The 12,702-nt window shown below is 32.2% G+C and overlaps 1 protein-coding gene across 1 annotated transcript; it reads left to right on the top strand.

Annotated features, from left to right (window-relative positions):
- Nucleotides 1-7,366: 7,366 nt before the first annotated feature.
- On the top strand, nucleotides 7,367-12,271 carry LOC111996179 (CASP-like protein 5B3). The gene is made up of 3 exons (XM_024028135.2): nucleotides 7,367-7,919; nucleotides 11,787-11,919; nucleotides 12,024-12,271. The coding sequence occupies exons 1-3, from the start codon at nucleotides 7,789-7,791 to the stop codon at nucleotides 12,216-12,218; spliced, it is 459 nt and encodes a 152-aa protein (XP_023883903.1). The 5' UTR covers nucleotides 7,367-7,788; the 3' UTR covers nucleotides 12,219-12,271.
- The last annotated feature ends 431 nt before the right edge of the window (nucleotides 12,272-12,702 follow it).

Below are 12,702 nucleotides of genomic sequence, written 5' to 3' on the forward strand. Positions count from 1 at the left end.
ATGCAAAATAATAAGAATTTGCTATCAAAACAGTTTGTAAATCTAATAAAAAAAGAACTTTATATATTGACAACACACACACTGTAGACACCCCATTTTACAACTTACATTTAACAAACAAATTTTCAAATTTGTGATACAAAACAAATCTTGATGTTCTAACGATCATAATGGTATTTCATGGACTTTGATCAGATCACCTAATCAAAAGTTATCATATAAACAATTTTCAATGATTATGGCTCACCTACATGATGGGCCCGATTACGTCCTATTTTAAATACTTAATTTTGATTGATTCTCACAAGAATTAATTTAAAATTAAGTGTGATTTTTTATTGGATTTCATTTTACTTATTTTTTTAAGAAATAATAAAAAATATTTTCCTTTATGGCATCTTATCTGCTTTTTAAAATTTAAAAAAAAAAAAAATTAGAGAGAGAAAAGATATGATCCATGAAAAAATTCAAAAAAACAGAAAAATGGTAAAAAAAAAAAAAACGTTATTATTCTCAGCAGCAACTTGAATCGCATTTTTGGCCAGGAAAACGTTGAAATTGGATCTTCTCTATTTCTGGAAAAGTTGTAGAGAATTGAATCTTCTTTCAAAAAACACAAATCCAGAATCAATTGGAATTTTGAGAAGAAAGTTATAGCCAAACTACAAAACAGGTGCAGAAAATAACACAAATTCAGCATCATCTTCAATTTTCTTTCAAAATTTCAAATGGGGATCAACATCAAATATGTTCAAGCTTATCTAATAGGCTTATTCCTTCCCTTTGCTTCAGAAGAAAGCTTTTTAAAAATAAGTTGGATAGAAAAACAGATACATTCTATGAAAATTTTCAAAAAACAGAAAAATGCTCAAAAAACAAAAAAAAAAATGCTCAAAAAACGTTACTATTTTCAGAAGCAACTTTAATCGCATTTTTAGCCTAGAAAAAATTTAAATTTGGTTTTCTCTATTTCTGGAAAAGTTGTAGAGAATTTAATTTCCTTTTAGAAAACACTAATCTTGAATCAATTGGAATTTTGAGCAGAAAGTTAGAGACAAAATACAAAATAGGTGCAGAAGATAATTCAAGTTCAGCATCATCCTCAACTTCCTTTCAAAGTTCAAATCCGTTCCAGCTTATTTAAACAGGTTTATCTCCTCCCTTAGCTTCAAAAGATAGCTAATAACTTAGCTTTAAAGCTAAGCCTCCCTTCCCCTATAAAGAGAGAAGACCTCTTCCATTTTCTGCACCCGATTCCCTCTGGAGAGCTAGTAAGAAAGCAGAAAAAGAAAAGAGGTAGTGCAGCTATTGTTCTTACTTTGGTTGTAGTTTAGTACTTCCTTGCTTTCTTCCTAGCCTTTTAAGTGATCACTTCCCCCTTTAATTTATGCTCTATGCTGGTAAGTAGTTAATCGTGTTCTTTAAGTTTTTGCACATGCTTGAATAAATGCTTCCAAGTCATTATTTGTTTCTTTCATAATATGCTTGGATGAACATACCGATATATCTCATTGATATTCCTTTTACATGCTTAAATGAACACTTCTAGGCCAATACACAACTTTCTCTTGAATGCTTAGATGAACACTTCTAGGCTAATGCATAACTTTCTCTTGAATGCTTAGATAAATATGTCTAGGTAGTTGTTTTACCTTTTTTAAATGCTTAAACGAACATGTCTAAGTATTTTGATTTTCTTTAGATGAACATGTTTAAGGGATTTTTCTTTACTTTTTTTTTTCATAATTGCTTAGATGATCAAATATGCTTAAATGTTTTCTTTTTCTCTTTGCAATTGTGTGGATGACAAATAGCACGACAATTCTCTGTTTTCCTTCACATGCTTGGATGAACACTTCTAAGTTATTATTTGCTTTTCATAACATGCTTAGATGAACATGTCTAGGTAGTTATTTCTCTCTTTTTTGAATGCTTAGACGAACAGGTCTAATTAACATTAAGGTTTTCACTTAAATTCTTGGATGAACATGTCTAGGTGATTTTCTTTGTTCTTCTCACGATTGCTTGGATGATTGGTAGGTCTAAAAATAAGTTTTCTTTTACAATTATGTTGATGACAAATAACATGACAATTTTGTTTTCCATCACATGCTTATATGAACATGTCTAGGCTAGGAATTCCTTGTTTACATTAATTTCTAAGATGAACATGCCATTACTTTCATGCTTTCTTTACATTTAAATTGTTATCTAACAAATTTCACTTTTTGTTTCTCTTTATGTCAAATTCCCCAACACATATTTGTTTACAATTCTTGCAAATTAACATGTTTATATGATATATTGTTTGTATTTGTTTGACATGACATGATATGATATTGGCTACCTTAACCTAGGAGACTGGTTTTACCGGGCAAGATGGGTGCTTAATCCCTTCCCATCTCGTAAATTAGCTTCCGAACCAAGATCAAGGATTCTAGACTAGACTCTTGTATATGCAATTTAGAATGTAACTAAGAAACAAAGCAATGTAATTTACTTTCTTAGATTGTATCTAGGACTAAAAAAGTATTGTAAATTTTTGTTACAAAATTGATGTAAATTGTCATATATATATATATATTAATACAACAGAAGCTTTTTTTTTTTTTTTTTAATAGTGAAGGTTTTCTTATTTTTTCCATTTAAATTAAAGGCGTAAATGCACTTTTGGTCCCTCCATTTTGGGGTCATTTCTATTTTGGTCCCTACATTTCTATTTTACCACTTTTAGTCCCTAAACCAATTAACGCTTGTTATTTTAGTTCTTTCCGTCAACCAACACATGAAAATAGCTGACATGGCTAATGGACTAATTAAAATATTATTAAAAATCCAGCGTAGCACTCATCACCCATGCCACATTAGAAACCACATAAAAAAAAAATAAATTAAAATAATTAAAATAAACTTATGAGGATTTTTTTTAAAAAAATTCTTTTCTTTTTATTATATTTTTGGAAGATGTGTTCTTCACTAGAACATGAGCAATCATATTCTTCGTTGCCCAGAAAATTTTATTTACTTATTTGCTGAATCTTGAGGTCCTTGTTCCAACTACCAACATAGCAACTACTATCAGGTCTTCCATGCTTTCGATCGGAGCTCCACGACCCACGGTAGGTGTCCCCGTTAGATCCGATGAAAGTACCCAACCCTTCCATCCGACCCTTCCATTAAATGATGAAATCATTTTTACAGTGAGAGAGAGAGAGAAAAAAGATGGGTTTTATGAGTTGGCGAATTGTGGAGGTGGGTTCGAGTGGAATTGGTAAATGGTGGGAGATTTGGAGAGAGAGGACGAGTGGGTCACAAGGTTCGTTCGCTTGTACAGCATGGAAGACGAGGAAGAAGATGGAGATGGAGACGGAGGGGTAAGAGGGTCATTTTGCTTTTGATGATGATGATGATGCTGATGTTGTATTTGTTGTTGTTGTTGTTGTAAGAACAATTGTTGTTGAGACAAAGATTGGTGAAGAAAAGAGGGTTGGGGTTGTTTGTGATGGTGAAGAAGATGAGTGGAAGTAGGAGGAGGGAAGAGAAGAGGAGGGGATGGGTTGAAATCGGAAGAGATGCCACGGCTTAAGGTTCGATCAAGGGGATTTTATGATAGAAAGAGTTTGAGGATTGCTGGGTTAATGGTTTTGTGGGTATTTTGTTCAAATTTAGGTGGGAGTTGTGTTTGATTTTCTAGGTTTGTGCTAGTGTGTTCTGGGTTTGATTTTCTTGTGTTCTTGTGTTTGATTTTCTGGGTTTGTGCTTGAAATTTCTGGGTTTGGTGTTGGTGAGGATAGTTGTGGTTAGCTGGTTTCTTTTAAGATTCTAGGTTTGTTGTTAGTGTGGAATGTGGATAGTTGTTTGTAGGTTATTTCTGCCTTTTTGAGTGTTTGATTTTCTGGGTTTGTGAACAAAGAGGATGTAGGTCTGTTGATTTTGATTGGTGTCCGTTGGGTTCAAATTTCTGTGTTCAATATCTAGGTTCGGTTTCTAGGTTCAATTTTAGATATATAGATCTATTGATATTGGTTGATTATTGTTTGAACTGAATTTTGAATTTTAATGTGCGAACATAAAGAACAAGAAAATACAAGAAAAACAGAGAAAAGAACAGAGAAAATAATTTTAATTCTAAAGAAAATACAAGAAAAACAGAGAAAAGAAAATAAAACAAGGATTAATTTGCTAAGAAAATGAAGAACATGAACAGTCACGTTTTGGGAAGAAGAACATGAACATTTCCGAAATATTAATGAAAAGAAAAGAAAATTTTATTTTAATTATTTTATTTTATTTTTTAAAATCAAGTTTATAATTTTATTTTAATTGTTTTTTTTACAAGACTTTTTTTAATATTTAAAATTCTGATGTGGCATGGGTGATGAGTGCCACGCTGGATTTTTAATAATATTTTAATCAATCCGTTAGCCACATCAACTATTTCCGTCTGTTGATCGACGGAAAGGACTAAAATAACAAGCATTAATTGGTTTAGTTAACTAAAGTTGTAAAATAAAAATGTAGGGACCAAAATAGAAATGACCCCAAAATGTAGGGACCAAAAGTGCATTTACGCCTAAATTAAATAAGTGGTGACTCCATGTAAAACCCACAATCTAGGGGGGAGTACATTTTATCACGAATTCGACATTTTGAGCATCACAATCTCACCCGTTCGCACAGATTAGGGTCAGTTTGAGAAAAAATTGGCGGGCTAGGGTCACGGTCGCTCACACACACACACACACACATGCAAACACATAAAGTCTTACAATTTCCTTGTACAAATTTTCTTATTTTAAAATTATCACATGATAGTCTCATTATCAATGTTGTAAGCTACATCTCTTTCAAAATTTTAGTTAAATAAAATTGACCTTTTTTTTTTCTTCTCTGGTAAGGACCTAATATGTTAAGGGGACTACAGTTTAAGGACAAATTTTGGCTACAAACTAAGTTGTAACACAATGCTACAACTCTCACTAAAAAAATTAACATTACTACATATTTTGAAGATTTAATCGTTGAATTGCATGTTCTTTCTATGTTCTTAAAACACATGTCAAATTTTATGTTATTTAGATGTTATTTACTATTCAATCCATAAACTTATTTTTTATGTATAATTTTAGACTACAAAAACTAAAAATTTAAACATTTGATTGATGACATAGCTATTGATCTTTGATGTTCTTGAAATCTTGCAAGTATGGAGGATATAAGAAGAAAATATAAATAATGGTGGATTTGTCAAAATTCACATCTAATAAAAAAATATTGAATGGAGGTGTAGCCTTAGCTTACAACCAAGTTTGTTACCAAATTTTGTCCAAAATTTAATTATGTTGAGTCTAAAAAATATTTATTGTGGTTACAAAATTTTTTTAAGGATAAAAAAATCATAAATTTTTAAAACTTGTACATAATAATAATTATTTTTTCCAGGTCAAGGTGGTCTTGCGACCACCCTGGACTTTATGTAGAGCCGCAAGTGCTATGCCATTGACAGTTTTGTTTGGATTGATAGGTTTTAGAATGTTCTTATGAAGAGGAAGAATACTCTTAAGCCAAAACTTCACCATCTTAAGAAATATGCTTTTAAATCTTGATTTTTATGTTTTTATATTTTTGTGTGCATTTTTAACGGTGAAAGTATAGAGATGGGTAATGGAAGCCTAACAGAATAAACTTTAAGTAGGTAAAGTGCCAACTTTTAAACTATAAGTAGGTAATTTAAATATCAGTCAAACCATAGGTGGTACGTTATAAATTAATGGGCAAAAGGATAAGTATTGACTAAGTGATAAAAGGGTCTGGATAGAAATAAACTTTTTTTTTTATTTTTGGGAGAAACGGATAGAAATAAACTTAAACTCTTTTATTCACACCAAACCAACAATAGCAAGGCAAGGGAGAAAGCTTTGCAATAGTAGAAACAACAAAAAAGAAAAAAAAAATTAAATCCAACGTGAAATTAAAACGAAAGAAGAGCAGTCAATACACCAGACATTGATGAGTAGCAAGATTGAAAGAAAGGTATACAAAAATAATTATAAAAAATCAAGATGAAGAGCAGCAAGGTAAGCTGTGAGCAAATGGGTCTTTTCACCTTCTGTATAATTTTGTAGCGATAATTTTTATTGATTAAAATTTTTGGGCTAGAAGAGATAGTCTTAATTATATTGTATTGGTTAATAGAATTCTTCCATTTAGGGGCCTTATGCCATTGTCTAAGTCACCTATAGGTGGAGCTCAACAATATTGATGTGAGCTAGCCTCAAACTCAATTTATGATTTGGGTTAAGTTTAATGAGCTTACGAAAGCAAAAGGAAGACAAAATGTATAACATGAATAATGATGATGACATGGCACGAGACGTGGAAATGACAAGGGGCAAGTGTCACAAGGCTTGCATAGAGTTGTTCTAAATTAATTCTACAAGGAAGCCAATCAAGCCCAAAAGGGCTGAATTTCATATGTATCCATGTGATTATTGTAGCAAATTCACACGTGCCAAGTTTGTTGTAGCTTTTGATAATTGGATGAAAAATTAATCTTTTTGACGTGTGTTTGAGGTTTAGAATTGTTCTCCCTTATTGAAATTCTTTTGGTAAGGTATTACCGTATTAGGAAAAATAATTTTCCTTGGACTTCTTTTTTCCTTAGAGTCGTGTTCAGAGTCTTTGTAGTAATTAGAGAAAATGACTAGCAATAATGGTGGATTAAATCATAATGATGTTATAATTAAATTAAAATATATATTAATAGAATAAAATTGTATAAAAAGTTAAATAATACCAAAAACATTTTTACAACTTATATTAAAAAAAAAACAAAAGATAATAACTGATTAAAAAATTATAAATATATTTTTAAATAATGAATAATTTAGTAACTTCGGAATTTGTTCTTTATTTCTTTAATATATCCATTTCTTATAAAATAATGAATAAATATACTAATTTTCAAGGCTTTTAAGTTATAAAACTTTAAGAAGCCTTGAAAAAATGTTGTAGTTGACAACTTGACATCATTGTTATAGATTGCTTGCCCAAGCGAAACATGTTTCGTCGATCAAAAGTCACGCGCCAACCATACACTCGCTCTCCTTTAAACACGGCGCAAAGCCGAAAATACTCAGAAGACAGCAAACAGCTTTATACATTCCTAAGGAGAGTGCCTTCACACGCGCTTCAAATGCGCGTGCGGTAGAATTCGACCTTTCCTATGGTGGGTAGAGTCGGCCAGGTTTGCCACGCTAGCTGACTGCGCATGTTGGTTGAAATCTTGAAATGAATGTCTAGAAGTTGATGGAATAACTGAAAAATGGAAAAATAATATAAGTTTGAGACTTTTTGAGTATTGCTGTTGGATTTGAGAGTTACTTGCATTATTAGCCACACTGCTCTCTTTTTAGCTGTTCCTCTCTCTTACTTACTTTTCATGTCTCTCTCTCTCTCTCTCTCTCTCTCTCTCCCACACGGACACGCACATTTGGGCTTTGCTTTTACATTGTTGTTGTTTAGCTAGTTGTTCGCTAACCCAGATGTGACTTTACAACAATTACTCACAATTTTTGTTTTCTGGTTATCAATCTTTTGGCTTCTTTTTGAGCTGTTGTTGTGTGTTGTAAAAAAAAGAAAAGAAAAAAGAGTGGATTGGAGAGGGCTTGCTTTTTATTCTGATTTGCTTTTTGATGATTTTGTGCTGCGTTTGGATGAGTTGGGAAGATGGGTTTTTTTCTATGACCCGTTAATAAATCTGAAATTTGCTTGGCATTGGAGTAAAAGATGAAGGACTTTCCTGGTACACCTGGGACTTTGACTGGGCTTGTTTTGAGGATTTCACAGTGCATTTTTGCTGTTGGGTCAATTGCTTCTATGGCCACCACCAACAATTTCTTTAATTTCACAGCTTTCTGGTAATTGTTCCTTCCCTAACTCTGTAATTTCTTATTCTTTTGATTTTTTTTCTCTTGTTATTGTTCTGCACCTATTAGGTCGATGTCATTGTAATGTCTCTTCAGTTTAAGACCCAAATTTTAGTCTCTTTTGAGCAAATTAATAATGTAAACTGTCCTTCAGAATAAGCGTTTTGAAATTTACCATTTCTAGCCTGGAAAAATGTAGTTTAGTAAAGGAATTATACTGAAGGAACTTTATAAATTTTATCTGCACAAATTGTCACATAGACGTGGTTGGAACTTGGAACTGATCTGTCACTCATAATTATTGGCGTCTTGATGTTATATTGCAAGCAACAAAATCAAAAACTCAATAGTAAGCTTCATTTTTTTTTTTTCCCTAGTATGGAGAAATTTAGTTATTAAAGAGCTTGTCCTTCAGTGCTTGGCCCTTGCAATTGCCTACTGTAATTCTAGCCATGAATTCTATTGGATACAAATCCTTGCACTAGTTTGCATTAGCAACCATCCCACTTGTAACATAACTGAATTGACTACATTTTATTCAGATATATCCGTGTATATATATGCATATGTCTCAATTCATGATCATGAACGTATTTTGAGCAATCTATGCTTGCCATTTCTAATCCATCATAGAGGAGGTCGACATTCCTTACATGCTCTTTCCTAAATTGTTTATTCTATGAAAGTGGGGAGTTGAACTTTGGGAGTTTATACATTTCCTTCCTTAATGTCATAATGATCTTAGATTATATATATGTCTTATTTGGCATCTTGTGATTTCAACAAAGAGCTCTTGGCATTTCCAATCAAGCACATGTATAGTGCTTGTGCATTGTTATGCTTATGCCATGCCCTGCCCACACCGGCCCTGCCTTTTGGGGGTGTGGAATTTTAGAGAGAATGAAAATTAAAACCGAGACTGAAATTAAATAACAGCAACTTAAACAAGACCAATACAGAGGTTCACTTATATAGCCGAGAGCTTAAGCTTTAGTACTAGCCGTTACTAATCCTAACAGACTAGCTGAGTTTCCCTATTTTTAGTAAGCTTAAGCTTTGTGCATTGGTGCTGCTAGTTTCCCTATTTTTAGTAAGCTCCACTTTAGCTATTGATGTGCAAGAACACATTGTTGATGAAGCATTCTTTCATTCACTTTGCATATATTCGTTTCAGAAGAAATGAATCAGTCTGCTCCATTCTCAAAGAAAGTATTATTTTTCAAGGAAGCTTCTGTTGAGCATATGATGAAACTGTGTGCTTTGTTGAGGCTAACTTAATGGGTTATTTATGCCATTGTTACTTGAAATTTGGTTGAGGCAAAGTGTTTTAATTACAATTTCTTTCTTGAATTTTTTTTTTTTTTTGTTCTGATGCCATGGGTTGTGGAATATTTATTGATGGTAGCATAAGAAGGATTAGTGCATGAATGGATCCTAAAAACACTTTGAATCCACAAGGCTAAGATCTGGAATCCCCCAGATAAAGAAACAAAGAGACTGAAATTATATTATTAATGGCTTTTTCTTTTTCTTTTTTGATAAGTAAGAATGTTATATATACGAATGGCTACTCTATGCATCAAAAACATAGAGCGAACCCAGAAAAAACAAGAAGAAGAAAACAGAAAAAACAAAAAAGAAAACCAAACAACAGATTAAATACAAAGAGAAAGAGAGCTAAGAAAAGAGGAGAGAGAATCACTAGTCGTGATTCCCCAAGCCCGAGACCAATCAAAAAGTGTCCCACTAAAAGAGGCAATCATCTGAACACCTGAACTATCTAAATCCTCAAAGAGTCCCATTAATGGCTTTTTCATTTTCATTTTACTAATCAGGAGCCAATTTAAAGGCTTCAGAAACCTAAGTGCCCATTTGGAATTTTTGTAGGAAGTAGAGTGTTAAGCTATAGAGTTTTTGCAATACAGACTTTTAGCTAAAAAGGCTTTTTAGCATTTGGGGTATTTAGCAAATTGCAGTGATAAAGGGTTTTGAAATTGTTACATCAGTTTGGTAGCCAAATTGGAAAAGTTTTTAGGTATGAGAAATGCCAAAGAGGATATAATAAAAATATTTTTTATTCTCATACTTGAATCCAATTAATTTAAGTAATGGCGAGTGTTTATTTATACCAATATTATTATTATTATTATTTGGTAATGAGCTTTATGGCCTGTCTAATGCAATGCCAGATAAGCCCTTACTTTCCTACCAAAAATGTTCTTAAAGAAATTCTAATAAATGTACTACCTTATAAAAGACTTAATTTTGACTGAAATATGCCTAAAAAATATCTCTCCAAAATAGGAAAGAAAACCCTACTTCTAGAAATTTTTGAAAAAAATTCAAAATAAAAATTTCCAATGGTGTGTAGTAGACTAGTTGCTGAGTTATGTGAGGTATTTCTGGTCAAATGCAATAGCCATCATACACGCTTTTATAATAATCTGGAAGCTGCAGTAAAATTGAAATTATGGAACCATAATATGGCATTTGCATTACTCACTAATAAAATGAGATCTGAGCTCTTTTCTCATCTTATCACCTATTATTTTTACCTATGTTCCTAAGATATTTCTATCAAAGTCTTAACCTTTCTGTTCTTAAGTGCCCATTTGGAATTTTTGTAGGAAGTAGAGTGTTAAGCTATAGAGTTTTTGCAATACAGACTTTTAGCTAAAAAGGCTTTTTAGCATTTGGGGTATTTAGCAAATTGCAGTGATAAAGGGTTTTGAAATTGTTACATCAGTTTGGTAGCCAAATTGGAAAAGTTTTTAGGTATGAGAAATGCCAAAGAGGATATAATAAAAATATTTTTTATTCTCATACTTGAATCCAATTAATTTAAGTAATGGCGAGTGTTTATTTATACCAATATTATTATTATTATTATTTGGTAATGAGCTTTATGGCCTGTCTAATGCAATGCCAGATAAGCCCTTACTTTCCTACCAAAAATGTTCTTAAAGAAATTCTAATAAATGTACTACCTTATAAAAGACTTAATTTTGACTGAAATATGCCTAAAAAAAATCTCTCCAAAATAGGAAAGAAAACCCTACTTCTAGAAATTTTTGAAAAAAATTCAAAATAAAAATTTCCAATGGTGTGTAGTAGACTAGTTGCTGAGTTATGTGAGGTATTTCTGGTCAAATGCAATAGCCATCATACACGCTTTTATAATAATCTGGAAGCTGCAGTAAAATTGAAATTATGGAACCATAATATGGCATTTGCATTACTCACTAATAAAATGAGATCTGAGCTCTTTTCTCATCTTATCACCTATTATTTTTACCTATGTTCCTAAGATATTTCTATCAAAGTCTTAACCTTTCTGTTCTTAGCCACCTATAAAATTGTACAAACGTATTTCAGGGGCTCGTTAATAGCAGCAAAGATGTCAACCTTGAAATGTATATAAGATCATAGGCACTTGAGTCTATAAAACTTGGTTCATCATAACTGTACTTTATCATCATTTGTTTGTGAGGGTACTAAACATAGAGATGTACTACTTGTGCATAATTGATTCACTACTACTCTAGTGAACTGAAATTTATAGGTGATTTGTTTGGATAGAGGTATTTAAAGAGAAAGGTTGGAAATTCAATATGAATAGAGTATTAAATGACATTTTTTCCCTAAATTTATAGAGGGATTTTAGCTTTATCAAAGTGTAGATTTGAAATGACTAGGTGCAAGAATCTTTAGTGATCAATATATACTTCCAATTGTTCTTCAAATCCCTTGATTTGAAATCCTCAAATCCAAACACAACTATGGATTATTAATTTGTAAAATGCCAGAGGGAAATATAATATTTTATGCTGAAGACCATCACTCTTTATTTTTTTGCAGCTACCTCATTGCTTCAATGGGTTTGCAATTCATCTGGAGCTTTGTGCTTGCTGTATTAGATGCATATGCTTTTGTGAGAAAGAAGGCCCTGCATAATCCTGTTTTGGTTAGCCTCTTTGTGGTTGGAGACTGGGTCAGCTTCTATGAAACTATGACCATAATTTTTTGATTTTTTCCAAAAGAATTCTTTGTATTAGTGGCTGTCATTTATAGCTCCATTCATTTAAATTTCAACAGGTGACAGCAACACTGTCTCTTGCAGCAGCTTCTGCCTCAGCTGGCATTACAGTGTTGTATCTCAATGACTTGAAAAGCTGCCATTTAGGAGTAGAATGCCAGAAGTATCAGATGTCAGTTGCCTTGGCCTACCTAAGCTGGGTAACAATTGCAATTTCATCTCTAATTATGCTTTGGCTGTTAGCTGCTGGTTAGACATTTTGTTGTATATATGCAACTGGATTTTCAATCTTACAGGAATTTTGATCTGTCTATGATGTTGATAAAAAAAGGAAACCAAGAACTAAATTACAATACTCAACAATCGAATTCATCTTCTATCTTGGTGGGTTGGGAAAAGTATAGCAAAATTAAAAAAATGGAAATATCTTTATCTTGTTGAGCAAATGCATAGAATTGGTTAATAGTTACTCAACTTGACCATAATTAAATAAGTTAAATCTCTAAACCCAGCATTCAAACCTATAAAAAGTGTTGGTATCTCTCTCTCAACACTAAGAACTCTTTTAAGCCCTTCTAACAAGTGAAAGTTGCTGGCACCTATCAACACCTTGCTTCAAGTTGGACATGATATGATTTTAATGGTTTAATCATTATTCGAACACTCCTCTGTAGGCCTGTACATCCGCATAATAAGTGAGATTCAATATACGGAAATTTAAACTTATAAATGGGGGTT

Source organism: Quercus suber, unplaced genomic scaffold (assembly GCF_002906115.3).
Source record: "Quercus suber isolate HL8 unplaced genomic scaffold, Cork oak 2.0 scaffold_474, whole genome shotgun sequence".
NCBI classification, from domain to species: domain Eukaryota; kingdom Viridiplantae; phylum Streptophyta; class Magnoliopsida; order Fagales; family Fagaceae; genus Quercus; species Quercus suber.

Bases quoted from the DNA above. Each gene is read 5' to 3' on its own strand.
- LOC111996179 (XM_024028135.2), top strand. From the start codon at position 7,789: ATGAAGGACTTTCCTGGTACACCTGGGACTTTGACTGGGCTTGTTTTG. The intron at 7,920-11,786 runs GTAATTGTTCCT...ATTTTTTTGCAG, and splicing joins TTTAATTTCACAGCTTTCTG to CTACCTCATTGCTTCAATGG. The intron at 11,920-12,023 runs GTCAGCTTCTAT...AAATTTCAACAG, and splicing joins TCTTTGTGGTTGGAGACTGG to GTGACAGCAACACTGTCTCT.